The sequence below is a fragment of the Astatotilapia calliptera genome, chromosome 10 (genome assembly GCF_964374335.1).
Source record: "Astatotilapia calliptera chromosome 10, fAstCal68.1, whole genome shotgun sequence".
Taxonomy (NCBI): Eukaryota; Metazoa; Chordata; class Actinopteri; order Cichliformes; family Cichlidae; genus Astatotilapia; species Astatotilapia calliptera.
This window is the reverse complement of record NC_137431.1, coordinates 29,380,261-29,405,614: the sequence shown is the minus strand read 5'-3', so window position 1 is coordinate 29,405,614 and position 25,354 is coordinate 29,380,261. Positions and strand designations below refer to the sequence as shown.

Sequence of the window (25,354 nt, the reverse complement as noted above, 5' to 3'; positions counted from 1 at the left end):
TTAGACCGGGAGGTAGAGAGCCAAGAAAATGTCTTTTTTTCTACAACTTTATTTCAGTTTTTCGTTTAAGTCAAAGATTTAATGAAGACAAATCGTTTAAGTCCACGACAGTTACAGGTGTGTTAAAATGCTATGCAAAAATAGACTAACGTACGCCTTAACAACAGTATACTACATTACCCACAAGCGAATGAGTGCAAAATATCCTACGGCAAGCAACAAGCCTTCGCGTATTTTCCCTCGCCTCCGCGTACGCTAATAACGAAGTTAAGCAGAAGTTTTTGTAGAAGTGTGCCTGTGTCAGTTCACCTGGTGTTGTTACGTTTTAAATGTTAGGAACGGTTATTTATACCGACTTTAACAACGCAAACAGCGGAAGAGTTTGCCAAAGTTAGCCGCAAAGCTAAAACAACTGGCTGGGAAAGCTAAAAACAACTGTAGCTAGCGGCATATGTATAGTTAGTTAGGTAACCTCTTTTTACTAGAAGCTTCATTATGCGTCCTGATGTTTTCAGTCACATATGAATTAATCTTAAAATATGCAAGACCATGGTCGTACTAAGAGAGGGGATGTGTCCTGGACTGGATGAAGACTTATTACGCGACCTTCGTGCTGCTGATATTAAAACAGGTGAGTTTGTGGGGCAATGTGTCCGTTTTAGCCTAATCACAGACAAGTTATCGATAACACATCTGATTTCTTGGTTTCACAGTGGAGGACCTGGTTTCATCAGACATTGAGGGCCTTGCTCAGAAATGTTCTGTATCCTATAAGGTATGTATACTTTAATCCTAATCATAGATTCCTAAAAACACGAGATAGTGACCCTTACAAGAGTGCACTGTCAGTTTCCAGCTTACCCAACATATTACTCCAATTTAATCGAGGTGCTGCCTCGAAATTATCCCTATCACAGCAGTTTATTTAGTGGTGTTAGGAAGGAATTTAAAGTGGGCTTGTAATGCTGCTCCTCATTTTCTGCCACAGTCCATATTAAACATGGCCAAACTTTCTTATAATGAGGTCCGTGTATGTACAAGTAATCCCTATGAGTCATAAGCTCAGGCAACTGCTTTAAACCTGCAATTTCAGACAGTTTTTTTTTCTACTCTTGGCTGGGTGTGATGTCAAAGAGAGTAAATCTTCTTAATTTGGTCATCTCAGGTGCACAGCTTTTATGAGACCTGTTTGTTTGGTCCAGCCAGTCAGCAGAGAGTTGTCTAAAAGGGCATGTTTGAGAAAGTGGATGAACTAAGGAGCTGCACAAAGGTTAGATGGGAGATAAGATAAAATTTTGTGGGTGTGAGTCCTGCAAAGCTATTCTAGCATAAGTCCAAGAATTGAAATTCTAGATTAGGAAATTAGCTTAAAAGATGCCCTTTAAATTAACACAGAGATCACCCACATGTTATAGCTGGCATAAACACTGTAGGCCAGTATCTTCCTGAGCTTAGATACACACTACCACATGCAGCATGAGTTTCCCATTGTGTAAGTGGTTTATATTATTATGTGGGATACCTTCTTTTTTAAAGTCATCCATAATGGAAGCAGACCTCCCACTGGGTGCATTATATATATACCCACTGCAAACAAGCTCATTTGGTTAACAAGCCAGGAAGGGCTGTTTTTTATTACTGGGTTAAATCAAGGTTAAGCATCACATTTGCTTCCTATCCTTTCCTATATTTTTTGTCCAGATCTGCAGTTAAAACTGGTTTTATGCTTTGTGTTGATATAATAGAATATCAGCATGAAAAATGTATCTAAAAAGAAATGAAAGCGATATCTATATTTCCACAGAAAATGATAAACGGTGAAAAACTTTCTAGCTAAAAAAGAAGCTAAAAACCTCCTTCTGAGTTCCCCCACAAAGTCCTTCATTATCAGTCTGAACCTGCAACGATAGGTCAGCTCTCTTAGTTTTAAATCAGTGTGCAGTGAGAACCAGAAAAAAGGCAGAGATCATGAAAGAAATCCTGTCTAACTCAGAACTGGCCTTCTGGGCAGATAACGGTAAACTATGTTTTTTAGACCATGAATAGTGTTTTCCACCAAACTTTTCAGAGATATAAGAACACAAATGATCATGAAGGGTACCCGCGAGGGTTTTATAAATAAAAGTGTATCGGGGAGTACTTGTGTGGGTGGATGGGACACTGAAGCCAACCCAAACTTTCTTGGTAAAAAGATGAGTGAGCATTTCCGTCAGTCAACCATCCTCTGTGGTCTCTGTGTCTGGACATGCAGACTGAACATGTATAGGATGAAAATTTTGCAGCCCCAGGGGGATTAAAAAGCTAAGAAATTGCAAGAGAACATTTAGAAAGGTGCAAAATAAATTATGCCGTCTCCATACTTCTACACTTGCACCATATCTCTCCATATAGCCTCGCTGTAATTTCACTTTCTACATTTTTAAAGCCAGTTTCATGGAGGAAACCTTCACCTGACTAATTTGAAAAACATCTTCCTGTTTCTGTACAGTAAAGCGTGTAAGAGAAATAATGACCAAAATGCATTTTTATAATGGAGAGAGACTTTGAAGATGTTTTCCCCATTAGATCATTATGCTTTTCAAATATTGTTTTTTTTCCCATCACTGCCTGCAGCAGGCTCAGGCTCATCCCAGTGGCCGAGCTAGACTTTCTAACCAGCTTGCTCAGCCTGCAGGCATCCCCTGAGCTGATTACCGGGCATCCCTGTGCTCCATCAGACTCCTGCTGTTGATCTGAACCGTTGTCCTGCCCACACAACAGAGATGAGGTCAATGCTAGGTCACCTATACATTTATCTGACTAAAGCGGCCTCCTACAGTTAAATTAAAGCTACACAAGACAAAGTTTTCATGTAAAAACATACCTGTCTCATGAGCCCACAAGCCAAATTTGGAGTGCCAACCTTCTTCCCACTAATTGAGACCCAACAGATTTGTCTGATTTCCCTAAATAAATTTCAGCTGTTGGGCATGAAGTCTAACAGGAAATCTTCTCTGCCCAGAAGGAGAGACTAATCAGAGTTTAACTCTGCTTAACAACATTAAGTGCTCTTTCTAGAGAAAGCTGGACTGCCCAGCATTTGATATTTTTGCGGTTGAGCTTCATATGAAGCATCACACATCAGCCTGGTTAGTGAGCAGTGTTCTTGTGCAGCTGTGATGCTGGAGGAGCCAGTGGAATACGGTCGGAGTTTTACAGTAAACTTGAAGCTAAACACAGCTCTGTGCACACATGCAGGGATGTTTTATTTAAAACAGAAAACCAAAGATCATGAGGGATGATGGCATGGGAGAGCAATAATGACGTATTGAATTGTTAGCAGTATTCTATTCTACATACACCTGCGTCTTTAACATTATTAGATCTGGAGCAAGAAAGCAAGGGAGAAATTAACTGTATGTAACACTGGGTAAAGAGTCTATAGAGACTTGTTTGCCAGCTAAGCAGTGGTAACTTGTATGATGTTACCTATTTTTCTATGTTAAGTAAGAGATCTGTGTAGTATAATTTAATTTTATTAAGACATTATTGTCCATTTGAATTTACAAGAACAATGAAAGTAATGAAGAAAACACAAAAATGCTAACAAAAGTGTTACTGAAGTGACTCAGATAGGGAGTCTCTGCATTAGGCAAAGGCTTGGGTGCAACGTGTTCAATCCCACTACCCAACGTTGATATTTGGCATTGCTGTTGGCACAAACGAGATCTGCACACACAAAGTAAAGGTCAGAGTAAAAATCGTCCACGTCTTAGGGGAGCCTTCATTCAGACACGACTGTTAAAGGAAGATACCCCCGCTGTAATCATGACTGGCTCACTTCTGGTACTTTGCCTGATAAATGTATTGGGCAGTGAGAACACTTCTTATACAGTGACACCGTAATAATACTGTGTCAGGATAGCTTATCGGTGTCACCGGTGGAATTAAGAATAGAGAAAGAAAGTAAGGAAGCTGTTGCTTGGCTGGTGCCCCTATCTCAACGTAATACCAACACAAAGACTAAGATGATGCCGACTGGTTATTATTATAGCAGGACAGCTTCAGTGTGCCTTTTAAAAATGTCTCTAATTCTACTGGAGAAATCGAATATCTTCTTTGAACACTATATTCTGTCACTGGGGGTCGGTTGCACCAACTCGTCTTCATTAAGCGTGGTCCTGATCTGGTCTTTATTTTACAGTCTTTTGAATTTACTTCAGGTTGGTTGCGGCGACCTAGCTAAGCCTAGACTTTACCACCTCCTGTCCTAGCATTCACTTGTATTCACATGTGAGTACGACTTGCCTGTTAGCACGTGCTGCTTTGCGGCAGTTATAACAAATATATATTGGGGGTTTTAACCAACATAAGAAAATTGGCTAATTGAATACAGTAAGCACTAAACACTAATTGCCAAGCGGTATAACTTGCTAACAATCAAGAAGCTGTTGAGTTGGAAATAAACATTGCTTTGACATGAGCTCAGAAAATGATTCATGGAAAAAAAAAAGATTTCCAAAGCAAACACACTTTTTAATTAAAAAGAAATATCCATCAAAGGGGCTGGCATCCCAGTGCTATCGTTGACATTTGTGGAGATGATTCACCTGCTTTTCTTGTTTAGTCAACATCGGAGCCACGTTAGACCAACTGTCCCATGATGGCTCTTTGGTTAGTTCAGATGGATTTCTTGTTATTGCAATCTCTCAATAAGCTGCTCATTGTTGTGTCCAGCTTATTGCTTCCTGTCTATTTAGTGGCGTCTGACATGCATGTTTCCTACATGTTGGTCGTGACTTTGCAATTCGAATTGATTGCTGGTGGTAATGAGAAAGTCAGACTTTGAATGCCACGTTACGACTGACTTATCTTGAGACAGTGTTGATGTGGTGGAGGTGGTGAGCATTTTCTAACATGGACGTCATCAATTGTGTTGAGAGTTTTTAACTTCAAAGTTAGGATACGATTTGCATCATTTTCACACACACCAAAGCATTCTGGGGCAGCTGGTGCCCTTTGGATGGGCGGGCATTATCATCCTGAAAAGGTCGCTCCTATCAGGATGGAAATGTTTCATTGTAGGTTAAAGGTGATCACTCAGAACAACTTTGTACTGATTTGACTTTATGTCAACAGAAGTGGATCCAAACCATGCAAGAAAAATGTCCCCTACAGCTTAAAAGAGTCAAGAGATCGCCTCACAGCTGGGGTCAAGGGTTCAGCTCTTTCCTTTAAGTTGTACTCATTTGTAGCGGCTGAGCTGGAATACTGGCAGAAACTGAGCTGATTCGCTAATTAAACTAACTGCTAGTCCCTGCAACCATTTGGATAGTATGCCCAAAATGAAGCTTAAAAAATAATCCACGATATCACTGTCTCAACTTGTTTTTTTCCATCTAAAGTGATATGACATGGAGCAAAACCAAGATCTGGCATTTACTTTAATTATGAAGCAAATGATGAATGAGGGCATTATTAAAAAATATCCTTCTAATCACATGAAGACAAGCTGAATTTTTGCATTTGGATTATAATTAAAATGGCCTAGAAATAAAACTCTCCAATCTGGCAACACTGAGTTTTTTGTGTTGCAGCTGATCCATGCAACATTTGTGTGAGCCTCATATGCTGTAATTTTTCTATTTCAGGCTCTGTTTGCCATCCGCCGAGTGCTGCTAGCCCAGCACACAGCATTTCCTGTGTCAGGTGCTGATCTGTATGAGGAGCTATTGAGCTCAACAGCCATCCTCTCCACTGGAAACCCCAGGTAAAGACAATGCTGCTCACACAGCAGAGCACGCTTCTTTGTGTTTCAGCGGCTGGAGGGGATTTAACGACAGGCTCGATGCCATAAGGAAGGTTCATCTCGGGAATCAAATATGCGTTCCTGAGGACACATTCTTAGGGTTTGAAATGCACTGGCTTTATTTTTTTTTATCTTTTCCACTGGATTAGAGTCTTTGAAAGTCTAATGCCATGATCTTTGATGAACAAAACTTTCAGTCTTTGCAAAAATAAATTTAAGCAGCTTTGTTGGGGGATAAAAGTTTTATTATGTTTGCCAGCTTTTCTGTTCATCTTTGCAAACCTACACGGACACTGCAAAGCATGTAAAGTCAATAGTATCATACATTAGCAAAGATGTTTTGTATCTTACATCGATCCATTTTTATCAAACTAGATTCTTCATTCTCAATCAGTGCTGAAATTCAGTTTGCATTGAACTACGCCGGATTATCCATCTGGAACATGGCTGCTGCTGTTGTTAAAAATACATCTGAGCAAAAGAGTCTTTTAGAAAAAGGCCTGCGTGCCACATTCCTGCACTGAGGAAACATTTTAGCAGCTAAAGCTGACGTTTTTTTCTTTTTCTTTTTGCTTGTTCTTCCATTTGGCTGGTAAACGTAGCCTAAAGTGGTTTCTGATATATCAGCTGCATTAACTTGGCCTCCAGCTTGACTACTTTCCTCTGAAAAACAAACACCACTGGCAAGTCTTTCAGAACATTTTTTGTGGTACATCAAAAAATTAAATTTTCATGATTTGACAAAACCTCAAGTTCCCTCTGCAACCAGCACAACATTGTATTACAGCAGTACTTACAATTAACCTGTAAAACTGAGACACTGAATCCGATGAAAGGTTTCACACAGAGGTGTGCACTGGAATCCGAAATTCAGCTGTCTGTATGCCGTCAAAGAACAAAGCATTCCGCATAAATATTCCACTTTTGGATGGGAAGTACTCTTCAGCCAGGACACAGACGTATCTGGACGAGTCTGTGAATTGGGGCAGCATGGCATAATTTATAAGCTGCTACCTTTTCCACAGTTAAACTCACTGTTGTAGCATAATTAATGACCACAGGTGTTTTTTGGCCTCCCCATGGTTCTTTTTTTGAAAAGTGGTTTTCATAAATTAGTTAGTGCCTTGGATTAGTGATATGAAACTGAATCAGTCGTGTGAGCACAGTAGTGGGATTTGTGTGTGTCTTGGCTGCGCTCTACTGGTGGAAAGGTGAACTGGTGAATGATGCGTTTTGATGTCCACCGTGTCAGTTTGTACTGTGAGTACGCTGTTTGCTTCATGCACAGACAGAGAAATGAAGCACACACTTACTTAGCTTTAAGTTTATTAGAGACTACAGCCTAATGTAGGTTTAAGCCTAAAACTGTCTGAGTAATAGTCATTTCTGTTTAAATTAAAATAAATAAAAAGTTAGAGTAAATATCACGAACACGTCTTGTTTTCTATGTGGTTTTTTCTTGTTTTTTTCTTCAGTACATGTGTGTTATTAACTTAAAGCCTGAATACAGTAGAGAGACAATCAGTAACATTAAAAAAAGGAATAATAGAAGAAAGAATATGATAACTTTTTTTGTCTGTTTGTTTTCTGTTTTGTTATTGGAGTTCAAAATTAAATAAAAATTGTTGAAGATAAAAAAAAAAAAAGGAACAATAATAGGATGATGGGATATCTATCATAAGGCATAGGATTTAGATTTAACAGGACCCCAGTTCCCACCTCTCCCCCTTTAAATTTGTCATTTTAATCGCTTTAAAATTTGAATTACAACATTTTTAGGACAGATATTTAGTGATTTAAAAAGCCGATATTCCAAATTATCGGATGTTATATCCCAATATTTGGTATATCAGTTTAATTATGTACTCATTTACATAGACTTCCCTGTTAGTACAGAAAATAGTCCTTCCCAGTAGTATTTGTTTATTTTTCTTTTTTCACTCGTTCAAAGGCACTTATCCCTTTCAGAATCAGCATTATTTTTAATGTTGGGATTTTTTTTAAACACTTTTTTATTTAAAGGAAATAGTGATTGAATCTGCTGGCTGCTTCTGTGGAACATCTGGAATTTTGTAGTTATTCCCTTCCATAGTATCCGACATGAGTGGTTCCAACTTTTAATGGTGAATTGTTGTGTTGCTGTGCTTGGGCCCACCAACATGTGGTAAATTAGTTCTGTTTTCTTGGCACAGGCGGGTTGATTGTAGAAAAGACATTAATTTTAATGACAAATAACTAACTAGTGCTTCTTCTGTTTAATTTCAGTTTTAGAGAAGAATCCAGTTTCAATTGAAAAATCCAAATATTTCGTTTTTATATATTTTCTTAACCATGAACACTGGAGATGCCTTTAGTGCCTGAAAGTTGCAAAAGCCTTTAAACACTTTCCTTTCTTCTTCCAGTTGTTTTGATGTACACCCAGTGAAGAGGAAACTTTTTTTGGTTTGATTTCAACAACATAAATTTAATGTAAATAAAAAATCAGGTTAACTTTCCTGCTAAAACATTGTAAATATGGAAAACTTTCCTTGGACTGTCAAAAAGTTTTGAGCTCCTTGGCTATAGCTGAACGCTTACTGTACCTGTCTCATTAAATATCAAAAGGGAGCTACTTTTTGTCTTTAGCAGCACAGAAATACTCCCGAAACTTGCATTTAATAGACTTCAGTCGCAGCTCAAGCAATAAAACTCAAAAGCAGTTTAATAGTGAATGAATGATAAATAGTATTTGCTTGTGTGGCTGCTGAATATCAAACAATATGTACAAAGTAAGGCTAAACAAACCTTATCAGATTTTCTGGCCCTACACAAACGGGATGTGTGATGATGACTGATAGTGATTCAGAGCCATCTCATGCAGCCCACGAAGTAATTGTGCCAACACTCGATAGGGCGGTAATAGCAGAATAGCGTGTATCTGAACCATTGTAGAGATGTTTGGCTGTGATCAAGTGCTGAAATTCAGCACCAAATCAGAAGAGTCACTTAAAACCTCATTGAGAATGGCAGCAATTTTCTTCTGTCTGAGCCTTCTCATGAGGAATTCAGCCTTGAAGCTCAATGTCAATGGTTAGTTAATGAAGCTTAACACAAGTATTACACAAGTATCACAGCTCCCCTTAAGTAAGATCCTGCTAATTCCCACTATTTGTTTAAATAATCATTCTGGAACGGGGTATGGCCGGCAGAAAATATCTGTCGACGGGAATCTTAAAATCATCTTTTATAGAAAAGCAGAGTGCAACAAAGGCTGAGCCCCTTCATTGCTTCCTTTCCTTGGGGTCCAAGGACTGCACAGTCTTCTGAGCACACTGATGAGGGCAGCCTGTGGGAGATTTTGAATCTGTGACTTTTCAAGGGCAATCACTTTCATCCTTCTGAGTCCTTACAAGAACCTAACTTGACGATCAACAGTGCAGCTCTCACAGCACTGTTGTCACAGAAGGCAAGAATAATGCAAATACATCCATACCCACCAATTCTTCTCTTCAGAGTCACGCCATGGGTGGTGAGAACTGCTATCAAGCAGCCACAGGCTTCCAGCGATGCTTAACCTTCAAGCTGGAGGACCTTGGTTATGTAAATTAAACTGCATGTCTGTCACATCCGTCATCACGAGAAAGATGAGATTCCACAAACTGCACAGATCACTGATCTGAGCTTCAACAGACACAAATCAAAATGCTGAAAGAGAATAGTTCTCCGTTTCCCTGACTTGGATTAGGCCTGCTGTGAGACCATAAACTTGTTTTTTGGTTGTTTTTTTTTGGTAGAGATCTTCATTGAATTTTTCTTTTCTTCTGGGACTAGACTTCAACCGTGTCTGGAAAACTGCCTATGATAGAAGTCATGAGAATATAATCATTTATATAATCATTTTTTATTACTTTTGATTTTTACTTTCTTTGTCATTTCTTTTGTGAGTCCAGTTTAGTTTCAGCTATTTTCCAGAGTGGGTTTGTTCATTTCACTTTGGTTTTAGAGGTCTAACTGGAGATTTATTCTTCAGTATGAAATGTATGCTGTAGCTACATCGTAACCACAAACGCCTCTCAAACCCCGTGCCAGGGTTGGGGAAGTCCAGGCCTCGAGGGCCGGTGTCCTGCAGGTTTTAGATGTCCTTGATCCAACACAGCTAATTCAAATGGCTAGATTACCTCCTCAACATGTCTTGAAGTTCTCCAGAGGCCTGGTAATGAACAAATCATTGGATTCAGGTGTGTTGACCCAGGGTGACATCTAGGCCTTCAGGCCTGGACTTCCCACCCCTGCCCGATGCCATAACCTACAGCGTAACCTGACGTTCTCCTGTCTAGAAATGTAACCACACGTCAGGTCGACGCAGACCAGAACTATTGCGATTGGCCTCTTCATCAATTCCTCCTGTGCAAAATCTCATGATAATAAGAAATACCCAGCCAATATTTATAAAGGCTATTCTGATCATTGCAGTGGATGCATCAAGACACATTGGCAAAGGGTTAAACCAAACCAAACCAAGTGTTTTCAGGTATTTATTTATTTATTTTTGTTTGTCCTTGTAGTTTTACCTTTTATACCAGCGGGCCATGGGCCGATACCAGTCTGTGAGTCGTTTGGCGAGAGTTGAGGCTCGGGTGTGAAATATTGTTACTGGTTTTATTTTGTTGTATGTATCTGTGACACCTCAAAGGCCGGTCCGTGAAAATATCGTCGGACATAATCCGGTCCGTGGCGCAAAAAAAGGTCGGAGCGCTGTTTTATACCACCACAGTGGATTTGAAATCAAACAATAAAGATGTGATTGAAGTGCAAACTTTAAGCTTTAAGAGGTTTAACAAAAGTATTTCATTAACTGCTGAGGAATTGTATAGATTTTTATAGCAAGTGCCCCATTTTTAGATGCTCAATAGTAACATAATTTTATATATAAGGATTATTTTTAATACCTGAAAATCTTCAGCTGTCAATGGACTGCCTGCACTCTAGACTCCATAGACATTAACAAAGAGAAACTCTGCTAGGCCTTTACTGCAGCCACCAGCAGGCATTGCTTGTTTAAGAGTCTCTCTGCCTTTGGTGTTGTCTTTAGTAACTGAAAGCATGCTCTGTTGGGTCGACAAGAGGTGACTGACCTGGTGTTTGAAGAATTTCCCTTTCCATTCCTTTGAAAAATGTTATTTCAGTATGATTTAGGTCATTATCCGTTTGCACTGCGAAGCTCTGTCCCGTCAGTTTTGCAGCGTTTGCTTAATCTGAGCAGAGCATTTGCAGTTTTGGGAAGCTGACTGTTTGCCACCCCTCTCTATATGTCTTAGTTGGTTTTTCAATCTAACGATGCTCTGCTTCACTTCCATCGTCATATCTTTGTGAACAGTGAACAGCTACTAAATGCAACTTCAACACTTGGAATAAAGTTCAGGTTTTTTGGAAAGAACGAGTCTCATCCAGCCATAACGCTGCTTGTCAGTTAATTCTCCAATTACTTCTGAGCCTCTGAAAATGAGGGACTTTGTATAAAAATGGCTTTAATTACTGAACAGTTAATGCAATACTTTTGCTAAACCCTTTGAAATAAAGGTGGAATTTGCACTTCAATCACATTCATTGTTTGATTTTAAATCCATGGGGGAGATGTAGCGGGACAAAATGAGAAGACAAAATTGCCTCATTGTCAACAGACCTGACTGTATGATTAAAATATAAACTGATACTGCAGAATAAAATGACTCTATTTTTTTTGGTCATTAAAGTAGAAGTGATGTAAGAAGAATAAGAGGAGTCTACATGTGACTTTGTAGTCTGTTACCAGCAGCTGTCAGTTTCTGAACCAGCTGACAGTTTTTGGTGTTGTCTGCTATCGACATATTTGGGGCAATACTCAGTAAGCATTTAGGCTCAGCCGTCAGCGTTGACACAAAATACAAAAAATCGACCAAAACACACCAAAAACTCTGTTTTTCTCGCCTGCAGCAGCTTCTGGTTTCCTCAACTTTCAGCTGACAGTTTTCTTAATATTTCTCAGTGAGGAGTCGTCTAAATCAGCGGTCCCCGCCTCGGACCGGTACCGGTCCGCGAGAGTTGAGGCTCAGGTGTGAAATGTATGGTTTTCAGGGTTTTTATTGGTTTTCAGTGTTATTTTGTTATCGTTTTTATCGTTAACTCGGTTTTCCTGGGTCTTTTCACGTGTGTTATGAATAAATCTTCTTTTTTTTCGGTACCGGTACTAGTTTTATTTTGTTGTATTTATCCGCGACACCTTAAAGGCCGGTCCGTGAAAATATTGTCGAGCATAAACCGGTCTGTGGGGACTGCTGGTCTACATGATTGGAGAATTAGCAATTTTATGGCCATTGGTCGTAGTAATTCAGTTTGAGAGTGAATGCTCTTCCTGTTCTGTATTTCATACATATTGCTTACCTTTTCCATTTAAATTAAGTGAAAATCGGAGCTGCATAAAATACTTTGTCGTTACAGTTGGGAACAAAGGTGCACACTATGGATTTTAAAATAAACATTGAGGTGAAGCCGCTCGAGATTTTATCAGGTTTCCATAAACCATAGCGATGATTTGATGCTTCTTAATGAAGTAATGCAGTGAGAGTTGCAGTTGGCTATTTTTACATTTTTATGGAAATGGATTTGTACCTTTTGACTTTTTATCTAAAAGACATGTTTTTCTGCTAATGGAGTTGTTCATCGTTTGTACTGATGACTCAGCTGGGAGAATCGTGCATCATTGTCTGTGCAGAACATGGCAGGGTGTTTGTACCTGCTGTAACCCCTGGCATCTTGAATTACTCCTCCCACCTGTCAGAATAATTGTAGATGCATAAGACATAACAAATCCAAGCAGTAATGAGCCCAAATGGTCATTTGAGGTGATTAAGAGATATTATAAAGGAGTTGAGAAACACTGCTTGATGTGTTCTGCTTTGGGAAAAAGCTCTGATAGCATCTTCAACTCTATTGGATTGTTTTTGCTTTTTCAGCGTTGTTTATGAGAACTTGACAGTTGCATTACCCCGTGAAGTTTGATGAAGTAAGCACTTAGCATTAATTAAAAAGAAAGATACCAAAATCAGCTGACTCATGTGTGAGCTTATCGGTGCCCCAGTAAAGGACGGAGCAGCCCTCCAAGCACAGATGTGGAATCATGCATTTCTGTAGTATTTCAAGCTTTAAGTTATGGACAGGGCTGTAAACAAACTTGACAGGCGTTCTGCTCCTGCTCGGCAGAACTCTGATGTGAAGTCAGGTTGTAAGGATGAGGTTAAAAAGCAGCTCCAGAATGATATGAGATGTTGACAGCAGGTTGTGAAACTTTCGACCATGGCCTTCCTTTTAATCACATCTGTAGCATCACATAAGTCGAGCCCGCTGCTCACTCAGTTCAGTAGGAAATTAATGGAGCTCTGGTGATATACCGCTTAAGTTTCTTGTGGCATGAACGCATAAAGAGAGCGGATACACCGGGGTCGAAGAGGTTGCGTATAAACGACCCAGGGCGTGCAAAAGGGGAACTCGGGGGAGATTTACTTGCACAGCAACAATGAAACCCACAGCAAGACTGACAAGTCTGTAAATCCTAAGCACACTCTCATCACTCACTATACTGATGTGAAAAAATATAGTTGAAAGTAGCATCTCTGACTGGCACTTGAATCTATTTGGGATGGAAACAGTTTAATATAGAAATATATAAGTGAGGAATGATTTCAGAACTGTTTGCAGCTCAAAGGGTGTCGAGTTCAAAAACCAAGTTTGGTGTGAGTAAATAAAAAAAATTGGTTATCTTGAGATATTATCTCACTTCCTGTTTGTCTGCTTCATGTGATAATAGCTCTACAGGACTGAGCTGCTGCGGTGAATAAACAGCCGGTTTTAGGAGCAGCCTTTTTATTTATGCCCTTGTTTTTTATTCATAGAGACAAAGATTCTTTATGAATAATTAAAAAAAGGAGCTGTTTTAAGTATCTCAACTCTTCATGAAACTATCTTTGAACATTTAGACATCATAGCTGTGCCCACTATCAGTGACTGTCATCCTATGTGCTCACATCAGTCACCCTGAATACTGATGTGTCCCCAACAGATTCCATATCTTGTGGCCACAATTTTGTCATCACGTCGCCATGCATCGCTAACTCGAGGCCACACAATAATATGTTACCGGGATGGTTTCCACTGAGAATGATAATGTGAAAGATTTACTTTTAAAGTACTTAATTACACTTGAGAATATTTCTGCACACCATTTAAAGGCTATAGTTTCAGTTTGTGTTGCACATGAGATTTTATGATGTTCATGCCACAAAATTAGACTTTATATCTTCTGTTATTTATTTAAATTATACTTGTATGTCTCAAAAAAACCTTTCATTCATTCATTGATCCACGTCAAGCCCCTCCCTGAGCCTGATTCTGACTGAGGTTTGTTTTACGGTTGAGAGTTTTTCCTCCTCGTGTCAGAAGAACGTGTTCAATCATCTGATTGTTGGGGTTTCATCTCTAATATTATCCAGTCTTTAGCTTACAATGTACAATATAAAGCACTTTAAGGTGACAGGTGTTGTGATGTGAAGCAATATAAATCAAATTGAATTGAACTCATTCATTCATGACTTCAAGCTCTTGAAAATCGGAAACCCAGTATCTCATATTATTATAATATTCTATTTCAAGTTTGAGTAAGTTATTGTTCAGTGCACACAACCATACAATCATGGGGAAGACTGCTGACTCTGCAGTTGTCCAAATGAAGATCATCAACACTTTCCCAAGGAGGGTGAGACACAGATATTAATTGCTGAAAAGGCTGGCTGCCTGCAGCATTCCTTACCAAAGCATGTTTGTGGAAAGTTGGTTAGAAGTCCATTTAGAACTTTAGGAAGCGTCACACGGAGTGGACTGAGGCCGGTGTGACTTCATCACAAGCCACCACTTACAGACGACATCAGGACCGGAGCAACAGCTGTCACATTGCTAATGTTAATTCCTAATATCGAGCTAGTCCTGAACTAGAGGCAACATCAGAAGTGTGTAATCTGGGCTAAAAGGAAAAAGAGCTGAACTCTTGCTCAGTGGTCCGAAGTCCTTTTTACAGATGAAAGTAAATTTTGCATTTCATTTGTAAATCAAAGTCGTAGTCTCTGGAGGAAACATGGCAAGGAACAGAAAGGTGTTTGAAGTCCCGTGTGAAGTTTCTGCAGTTGGTAATGACTCGGTGTGGCTCATTTGCTGGTGCTTTTGGTGACTGGGCAACTTTATTTGGTCAAAGTCAATGAAGCCAGATACCAGGATCACTTCCCAGCACTGCTGAGGAGTTTTGTGGAGATACCGATTTCCTTTTCCAGCAGCACTTTGCTGACCGTGCTACTACCGTGACTGACCACCCAACTAACCTGCACTGTGGGACCGCTATCAAAGCAAACCCTCAATACATTAGCAGGTGTAGCAAGCTGATCGCCTTCAAATGACATTGATGCTTTGGTGCAGTAAGAACTAAAACAGTTCCAACCAAGGACTATAACCTCACAGAAGTCGGACTCATTTTTGATTGATCATAGAAAATACTCCATGAGCCATCATCATGAAAACACTTGAGATATTTCACTTTACATGTACTGAAAATAAAATATTTGAAAATTTTTCTTTTGGACTTTTTCTTGACACTCTACTTGTGTCCTGATTTAAAGTTAGAAAATTGTATCTTTTTGTATCTTGTACCTTTTTTTGCTGCACATCTAAACCACATCAGACAATCTTAATTGTTTTAATTAAAAAGCGAATGATGTTTTGTGATTCACTAAAACTCAGGCTCTATAGATTTGTAACCTGTAGAAAAACAACAGTTCACTTAAGCACTGAGGAAGATACAAAATCCTTCAAAAAGCAGTTAATGAAAAACCAACGATTTCTGAATGAATTTGAAAGCTGCAGTTGGTGCCTGAGCTTGACAAGAAGCAGCTGGAATTAAGAATTGGCCGAGTATCTTAAGAGTAGTCTGGAGTCAGGCTCAGTTTGTATTATGTTTACCCAGCTGCAGTTTTTGCCGGCTCTACGGCTGCACTTAATGGTTTATTACATTGGATGGCAGTTGTGAGTAATGAATTGTACCTTGTTTCTTGCAGCTTAGATAAACTGCTGGATTCGGGCTTGTATACTGGAGAGATAACAGAGCTGTCGGGAGGCCCGGGAAGTGGCAAATCTCAGGTGAACATTTCCTACCTTACCTCTCCGTCACTGATAATTTCAGCCTCATAAATTCACTCCTTTTTAGAATTCCCCGTTCTCCCGTAGAATAAGAAAATGCACCTTCCAGAGTCGCTGTTTAACCGAAACAAATTGTTCATGTTAACTTTAACTATCCCCGACATGCTTCCCTTCGCTTGTAGGTGTGCTTTGGTGTTGCAGTGCACATTTCTTACCAGCTGAAACAGAGTGTGATCTATATCGATACGACAGGAGGGCTGGCTGCCAGCCGCTTGCTTCAGATGCTGCAGGCTGAAACCAGCAACACAGAAGAGCAGGTGAATTACCTGAAGCTGCATTGAAAATTTTGGGTTATTTGAAGGAAAATAAAAACAAGCAACTTCTGCTTTACAGATGGAAGCTCTTCAGAGGATCCACGTCTTCCGTTTATTTGACGTTTACGCTCTGCTCGACTGTCTGTACAGTCTTCGCAGTGGTGGGCTTCAGCAGGTTTGTTGACAATTGCTTTTTTATTTCGCTTAAAATACACCAGCAGTCTTTCTGTAGCTGGGGAACCTTTGTAGAAAGACGAATCAAATTTCAGCAATCTAATTTTGTCACATTTTGTATTAGGCGTCTGTTGGCGGCGGCTCTGTCAAGGCGGTGATTGTGGACTCTGTGTCAGCTGTTATCTCGCCTCTACTGGGAGGCAAACAGAATGAAGGTGATATCTCTCTCTGCTGGTCCATCATAGTCAATCATACCTCAGGCTGTTTATACACCTTCAGCCATAAAACTGAAAATAAATGTCACAACACGTTTAAACACATCTGTGGAAGCATGACAGCCAGTCATAAGAAAGTGGCAAAATAACACACTAATATTTGTGGTGTCACATTAAACTGCAAACCATTACAGTTTAAGCATGAGCTCGAACCTCTGCTGTCAGTTATAAATAGAGCTGTTTTCATTAAATATGTAATTGCTTAAATTCGAGTCTGGCCTCTTGGGACTCAAAATAATTGAAATTCGTAATCCAAGTGAACTTCATTCAATTTGTAATGTTTGTAGAAAGCTCCAAAACTGTCATCTAATTAAACTGACAGTCAGTGCACCAAAATTCAAAGGTTCTTATCTAAAATAAACCTGCCTGTAAAAAGACATAACAATGCAAGCTATTAGCACTCTGCAATCTCTGCTGGTCTGTGTAGTGCAGCTCCTGATTGCTGAATAACTCGATTCAAAGAGAAAACCAGAAGAAGAAAATCCAAAAAATGAAATCAAACTATCGGATAACATCACAACACATGAAGACAATAACATTTCTCTTACCTGGAAACCTTTCGGCCTCATTTTCAACTCCACATTTTTATTCCTGGAATCCTCTGTAGTACTGTATTTTTCATACATAAGGCGCACCGGATTATAAAGCGCATTAAGCGAAACAAAACAGTCAAATAAGTCCAACTTTACTCAACTCATTCTTCTTGCTTCCTCCACTTCTGTACCATTGATTCATTAATGCTGAATTCTCTCGCAGCGGCTCTATTCCCATGTTGTTGCAGTATATTAATGACTAACCTCGTATTGTGGATGGATTATCTCAGTTGTTCTCCTGACTGAAGTTTGGTCCGTTTACAACATCCTGCCATGCGATTGCATTTGTCCCTAACCATCAGGAACCCTCACGTTAATTTTTATCAAGTGGAAAAAAGTTAGCGTTCATCCTCCAGCTTCACTGTGTTTATGTTATGCTAACATAGCTGTGTTGCTAGCGGTCACGTAGCACATCATTATATACCAGCTGTCCAACTTCAGTAACCCTACAAACGTCACTGCTGTTTAGCTTTCTGTCTTCATTTATGTTGGAAGTGATAGCAGAGCTGTACGTTTGAATTTTTTCAGAAATCTCTCAGTCAGAACATGCTATATCATGTTTAGGTGGAAACTAGCGAGCTAACTTCCTGCTAACTTCTAACTCTGTTAAATTTATAAATTCTGTTTTCATGGATGCCTGGATGTTAAACTTAATTGTTAAAACCTGGTAAAGGAGCAACACTGATTATTTTATTAAAGATGAAAGAATTTAGACAGTTTTAAACTCTCAGTGATGCTGCAGTATTCGTTTGACTTTGGAACCTGAAGAGATGGAGTTTAGGACCCAGATTACTCTGGGAGGCTCCTGACTAATGCTCCAACAATCCATCAAGCGGTGCGGCTTCATAGCTTCAAAGTCGTACTAAAACATTTTTTGACAGATTTTTGAGCGCCGTGTACCACATAAAATCGGTTCAAAGTCAGTAAGTACAACCAGAATTCATACATAAGATGCACCGGATTATAAGGCACTGTCGATTTTTGAGAAAATTAAAGGATTTTAAGTGCGCCTTATAGTCTGAAAAATATGGTACGTTTACATGTATTTGGCTCCTCTTCCTTTAAGGCCACCTTAAACCAGGGTTGTCAAACTCAGTTTTAGCTGGAGGTGCTATGTGTACAGAAGTATTTGGCTAAATCTCTTACCTCTGAATTCAGGTGTTTTCAGTCACAGGTGTATTAAATCAAGCACTTAGCCATGCAGTCTGTCTTTACACATATTTGTGAAAGGATGGGCTGTTCGAAAGAGCTCACTGAATTTGAGCACGGTATGGTAATAAGATGCCACAGCGTGAAATTTCTTACATCTACACTTCCTGTAGGTATGAGGTGTAGGTGGTATTGTTCATTTATCCTTATAGTTTATGTAGTTCAGTGATGTGTTAATGGATTAAAAGAGTAAACAAATAATTGATTTTAAGTTTGCATGCATATAAAAAATAAAAATGAAAAAGTTGCATAACCATGATTCTGTTCAATCAAGAACAAACACTGACAGTAGGTGTTTGTTTAGCTTACTGTTGGGAATGTTAATAAACCTACAGCCTGCAGTTTTCAAGAAACTACACTGATTGATAGGCCACATTAAAATTAGCAAAGGACTGGATGTGACCCACAGACCTTGAGTTTAACACATGTGCTTCAGGCAAACAACAGTGAGAGAGGAGTGTTGGTGAGGAAGCCATATTAAAGTTATCCACACTCGCTCACGTCATCCAGAGCTGAGAGTAGAAAACTGCTTGAAACAGTCTTCGGAGCAGGTTGAAGCTCGAGATCATTTAAATGCTGCGTTTAAATATGAGCATCCAGCAGAAAATAAGAAAAGCATAATAGGTCCTCTTTATAGATGAAGCAAATGCACTCCTTTCAGTAAATAAGGACGTCTTTGGTTTTTACAGCCCACCATCTGTGGAATTCATTGAATGTTTCCTATGCACTCCTTAGAAAAGGAGTCAGCCCTTTACTGCTGGATTATAATTCCAAATGTAATTTGTGAGCTCGGGCACACTGCTGCTGTGCTCAACTAATTACAGTAATGAACAGCACAGTGGAAAATTTGTATCCAGTAATTTGGGTTTGGCACACAGTAGAGTTCATATTACTTCTGAAGAAAAAGGTAACATTTTTAAGGTTTTAATTAAGGAATATTCAAAGCACAGAGTAATGTTTGGATTGTTATGGTTATGAATTTGGTAAAATATTAAACATGCAACAGATCACAAGAGGATAAATTTAAAAGCAAAAACAGTCAGGAAGCAACTGAAAAACATTAAAAAACGCATTTTAAAAAATAGAGGAAGGTGAAAATCTCAACGTATGTTGACATGATCCGTGTGACTTTTATACTCGCTACAATTAAAGAGTGTTCCTTATATTTCATGCACCATTTCAGCCTTAAAATGACTGAAAATGAGTGGACCATCTGTAGTTACTTTCTGCCACATGATTACCACCACATGCTTTTGTCGTTTTATTTTGTCAGCTGCGACCAAGCTTATTTGGTAGTGCTATACCAAGACACCAGCCATCGGTTAGCCTGCTAATATGTGTAATTTAGCACCAAATGTAAAGGTTAGCTTGCTACTTTTGCAGATTTTTATTAGGAAACTTTGGAACAACAAGCTTTTACAGTTCGATGCACTGGTGAAATACAAATGTCTGTACCTAAAGTGACAGATCCGTCATGGGCATCGCTACAAGCTTCAACAAGCAACCGCAGCTTTTTTAAGTCAACTCGAGCAATTTTTAGGAATGCAAATTTCGCTGTAATAAATTTAGCTTGAGCTGCTACTGTTGAGTTGCTTTGAAAGTTCCTGTGACAGAGCCTGAGAGTATTCTGTACATGAACTAACCTCTCTACAACTTCCTTTGCCTCCAGGCATGTCCTTGATGATACAAGTGGCAGGAGCTCTTAAGACGATGGCAAAGGACTTCAACGTTGCTGCTTTGGTACGGATGACTCAGTCTTTGATGTGTGCTGCTCTAAATGCAAGATGCACTTCCAGTGTCAATCTAAAGTCTACACAAACTACTTCTTGTTATTCTTTCTGAGAAAACTAAACATTTTACTGCTTTTTTGGGTTAATAAATAGGATTATAATAGTTCTAAAAAATAGTTTTAAAGTAAAATCAACCCTGTTTAGTGAACTGCAGGTTTTAATTATGTTTTAAAAAAAGGAGTATGCACGTTTAAAAAGCATGCACCAAAGAAAACTGATCTTCACCTCAAGTGATGAAGTTATTTGAAGAGAGATAAAGATAATTTGGTAGCCTTTCAATAAAAGTGGGACGATCTGCTTGTCCCACTTATATCTTCCGTCTTCTAAAGCTTGTGTTACGCGTGGGAAGCTGTACCAAAGCATGGTGCGATAATCTCCTGAGAGTGAGGGAAGAAACTAACACGATGGTGTCTGGGCCCACAGGTAACAAACCATGTAACGAGAAGTGGCAGCGGGGAAGTGCAGCCCGGCCTCGGCGTTTCGTGGAGTCACATCCCGAGAACCAGGATCCTGCTGGAGCGAGTAGAGAAGGCGGCGGCTGTCAGCCAGCCCAGTCTGCGCTCTGCAAAGCTGATCAAGTCTTCCAGACAGGTACAAGAAGCAGCATTAACTTGCAGAGCAACCAGCTCAGTGTTGATTCTGTCGAGGGGTTTCGTTGTTGTCAAAACATCTTGTTAAAATGGAGACTTTGAAGTCGTGTTTGCCCTTTTAATAAGAACCGGTCTGGTTTGATAAAGACATGTTTTATTCCTCCGCCGAGACACGAGCCAAGGCGAGGAACGTTTTCCGTTTGTTTGTCTTCGAGATTAAAAACACTACCAGATCAGATTTGAGTAAAATTTCTGGAGAAGAGGAGCATGGGCAAAGGAGAAGCCTATTAGTGGGGATAAGGATCACTTACATTTATGCTTAGCGTCCACACTCCTCCTGTATTTAAACTGGGAAGGCTATTCCAGTAACGTAATGTTGCTTTATCCATTCCAAAACCAGTTTTGATGTTTGTTTGGGGTCATTGTGTTGATCCCAATTCTACATAAAGTTTCATCTGTCTAGCTGCTGATCTGAGGTGCTAAGTTCATCCACCATGAGAAATGAGTTGGTCCGTTATGGAAGCCACGACAGGTCAACTCGTTTTTCAGACTTTTTGGATGTTCACTTAGTTCATCCCTTTTTTTTTCCTAGCACCACGAGTTCACCTTTGGTCTTCTTCAGTGGGATTTTCACTGTAATTTTCAGACACAGGCCTGTGTTTGTTAGTAAATGCAGATTATTTCTGAAACTGCACTAAAACATGTCTCAGTGGGGATTACTTTCATTTCACAACTGAATTTGATTTGATAGCATCTTAGTTTGAACGTATCCTCTCGGGTTTGATAACGATCACTGATATTTCTTCGACATCAAAGATCTTTTAAACCAACATTTTTGTTAAAAATAATGGGAGGAAATTCACTCTGCATTTTCTGCTCCGGAGTTATAAAAGACGGTCGTCAGCGGAAACAAAGCAGCTTCAGAATGAACCGAGCCAGTGAATATTTAATATTGTGGCAGCGTTGTGTTTAACTAGGTCTAAATCAACTGTCATGTGCTCTGTTTCTTAGCCTTGTCACATCAAAGAGGAATTTGACTTGCAGTGGTGGAGTCGCTCAGAAAAAGGGTCCTCGGGAAAGAGGAAACTGGGTGAGACGGATTCCTGATGAGAGCAGCCGTAATCCTCTGCATAAATGTCACACCAAAGGTACACGCATGTTTCTGGGTCGAATTTGGGAGAAAGTGTCTTTTTGAAGTACTCTGCTAGCATTCAAGCGATAACTAAACTTTATTCCAATTAAAAACGGTCGCCACAGTTATTAGCTTCAAAATTGACCTATTTAGATACTGCCGGCGTCATGCTCTGTCAGTCATCTGCTGCAGCTTTGGCATACTGGCCTGAGATTTTATTCTTACCTGTTGGAAAATCGGGAGGAATATAAAGGCTTTTCTCGTGTTTCTTTCAGGCATAGCTGGGTAGGCTCATGCGAATTCTTCTCAGAGTGTGAATACGTTCGAACATTTAATTAAAGCCACCTCATAGCCTGAAGTATCCCACGGATGAAAAAGGCAAATCTGAATTATCCCTGAAAGCCATTCTGATGCAGCAGGCTGAAGGGAAAAACCTCTCAGCATTTCACTGGATCATACAAGGAGTCTCACGATCGAGAAAGGGAAATGTATTTGGTTTAGCTGGAGCAACGCCTTTTTAAAACAAATTCTCTCCATATGGTTTTGGGGAAATCTGGCACAAGCAGAGCTCTCCGGAGATTCGCGCATGTTCATAACTTGTAGCTTCGGAGGCCAGCATTTATGCCATTCATCTCTGTGACACCACAGCTTTTATTGCAAGTGGCTCCAATGCAAATCAGTGCGACGCTCCAAACACAAACCGATGAAAATGAGACACGCTGGAATGATGTTACAGGGACATTTTTATTGTCTTTGTCAGGTTTGTTTATTCCTAATGGCAGACAGATTTGTTTGTTTTCAGTGCAGGAGCTGAGCTTTAATATCAGAGTGTTCTTCAGGCAGTCGAAAGTATTGCTTGATGCTTATTTAAAAAAAACAAAACTGGTTCATATCCTAGACTTGTGTGTAAAATCAGTGTCAAACTGTACGTTACTCATGATTTAGAGGCTATATTCTACATTGTTACAAAATATTCTACACCTCATATAATCATAGACTAATCTAGCACTCCACCTCCAACCTAAATGTGTGTTGCATCTGTTGGTCCGCATGAGCAGAAAGGTTCAAAAAGAATAAATTAAAATGACCTGAGAGCAGTGGCATTTGAAAACATAGACAGTCACGGTAACATCCCCAAACTTAGAGCTGCCCTCTGAACAAATAACATCACCAGAAAACCAGCAGTTCATGGCTGGGTGAAAGCAGTGTATAAAATGTAGTTTCCTCCTCTTTTATTAACAGGGAGCTACGACACGCCTCTTGCGGATACATTCCCAGATCCAGCTGGGGGTCACTTTCTGAGCCTGGCTCTGTTCTTCGGGTTCGGCCAGAGTGTGCGTGGCGGAGGCTGCGTCGTAATCTGGCACGAGGTCCCCGTCGTACGCCACGAAGTATCGCCTCAGCTTGTTAAAGTCCTGCACCGAGTCGGGCAGGAAAAGCTTCACGCCGCTGAAGATGTCCAGCAGTGTCTACGGGGAAAACAGTGAGGTCAGCAGAACAGACACCCTGCAGCAATACTTTCCCTACATTCAAGGGAGCAAAGTGCTCTGCTTTTCTGCACTGTTCAGGCTGTGTAATATTACCATGTCACTGATGGAAATGAAGAAAAAGACTATTTGATATAAAGACATAAAAAGGCTTTGTAGAGCTCAGTCTGTGATTAATATCAGTCCAACTCTAACAGTCAGTAAACCTTAACAGAATCTCTTCACGTCCAAAGAAGAATTTACAAACTCTGAATTTGTTGCAGTCTCACAGGGGACACCTGCATTAAAGGATGCACACCCAGGCCTTGTTGAAATATAAACTATTGTGGCAGTAATTAAGGAATAAAAAACCAGTTTCCGCTTGTGATTGCTTGAGATAGTGGAATGGTGTTAGTGAGGTGGCCACATTTCACAGAGTGAAGACAAACTCTGTAAAGGTCAGACCAGGATGTGAATAAACATTCAAGTTGGATCTAACAATCACAGCGGCTGCTCGGCCAATACTCAGCACAAACCGGCCTGTTGACCTGGTTCAGTTAATGACCTCATATACGCAACATTGTACATGTAAACTTTTCTTCAGAAATTGGGAATTATTGGCATAATTCTAGCTTCAAAAACAGTCCATAAGCTGGTTAAAGGTTCCCCTGCCCGTTCCTGTTTCTGTCCTTTGACAGCAGTTACCAGAGTTGCAAATATAAAGAGCCACTAAACCGCCAAATTTGGAATATTTGTATCTTTAACACTGTACTGAAAACAAGAAAAAAGTTTTAAAACTGTCAAGATTTTATTAGTCAGCTGGCCTCTGAGTGTTGTAATCTATAACCTGTCAAAGCCATAAACAACGCACTGATGCACTAATTTTAGAACAGGATTACAGTTTTTAACAAACAGTTACTTTGTTTTATGATTGTCAGACCTTAAAAGAAACTTAAAGATGGATTTAGTTTAATAATCCTAAATAGCATTTGTTTCTTCACATTAACTGCGTCCACAGAACACATTTAAACACACGTTGTGTTACTAACCTTGTCATTCCTTGGCTCCAGTTTCTGTGAGGTAGCTTTTGCTTTAGTTTGTCCGTTGCTGTGGACACTCTCACTCTTCTTCACCTGATAAGAAACAGTCTAACGTTAGGTCATCACTGCAGCTTTGGGTTTGCGCCTTGTGCAATTCTCGTGTTCTGTAACGATGAAACTTTTCTTTAATGTAGCACATGAGATGTAAAGAACATTACCTTCTTAGCACTGGGTGCGTCTGAGCTGGGAGTGCGAGGCTGGGATTTCACTGCCTTGGCTTTGGGTGGAGTGCTGCTGCCTGCAGAGTGCATGTTATTGATTACACTTATAACAAAGCAGCATTTGCAGCACTGGGGTCACTTTAAAGTGTCCACAAATTTATTTCTGCATTATATTAACTTGAATTATGAACCAATGTCTAGAATAAAGGACATGCATATAAACATATCTGTGTGAGCCTGCTTCTTTAAGTAGAGACATTAAAGGTGAACAGAGTTACTTTACTCTTAGATATCACTATTAAATTACTGCAGTTGATTAGTTACGATAAGAAATATTTCCTGTATTAGAAGTTTCTGAAATGTTGTGTTTAGTTGCGTAAACTAAGTTTAAAACAGTTAAAGCATCATGCAAATATTTATAAAGTTTTGCACGATGCGAGCAAACCTGCAGAATCTAGACAGGAGTGTTTGGTTTATGTGTAAAATTCTATTATCATTGGTGGAAAACAATTTACTGGTTAAAAAAAATATTTTTTATCTTCAAGGGGAAAAAAAAAAGCAATGCTCT

At 39.6% G+C, this 25,354-nt stretch overlaps 2 protein-coding genes across 2 annotated transcripts in view; one reads left to right on the top strand and one right to left on the bottom strand.

Annotated features, from left to right (window-relative positions):
• Positions 1–228: 228 nt before the first annotated feature.
• rad51d (RAD51 paralog D) lies at positions 229–25,010 on the top strand. The gene is made up of 11 exons (XM_026183149.2): positions 229–631; positions 714–775; positions 5,631–5,749; positions 15,901–15,982; positions 16,165–16,299; positions 16,376–16,471; positions 16,595–16,685; positions 20,217–20,287; positions 20,761–20,928; positions 21,939–22,075; positions 23,302–25,010. Exons 1-10 carry the CDS (start codon positions 550–552, stop codon positions 22,032–22,034), a joined length of 1,002 nt encoding a protein of 333 aa, XP_026038934.2. The 5' UTR covers positions 229–549; the 3' UTR covers positions 22,035–22,075; positions 23,302–25,010.
• The window catches only part of lig3 (ligase III, DNA, ATP-dependent), a 19,199-nt gene continuing 16,629 nt past the window's right edge, over positions 22,785–25,354 (bottom strand). The window contains exons 19-21 of the mRNA XM_026183145.2: positions 24,784–24,863; positions 24,575–24,658; positions 22,785–23,528 (exon numbers count right to left, since the gene is read on the bottom strand). Of these exons, the coding sequence (XP_026038930.2) occupies positions 23,295–23,528; positions 24,575–24,658; positions 24,784–24,863 (398 nt within the window). The 3' untranslated portion in view covers positions 22,785–23,294. The remainder of the gene's footprint in view (positions 23,529–24,574; positions 24,659–24,783; positions 24,864–25,354) is intronic.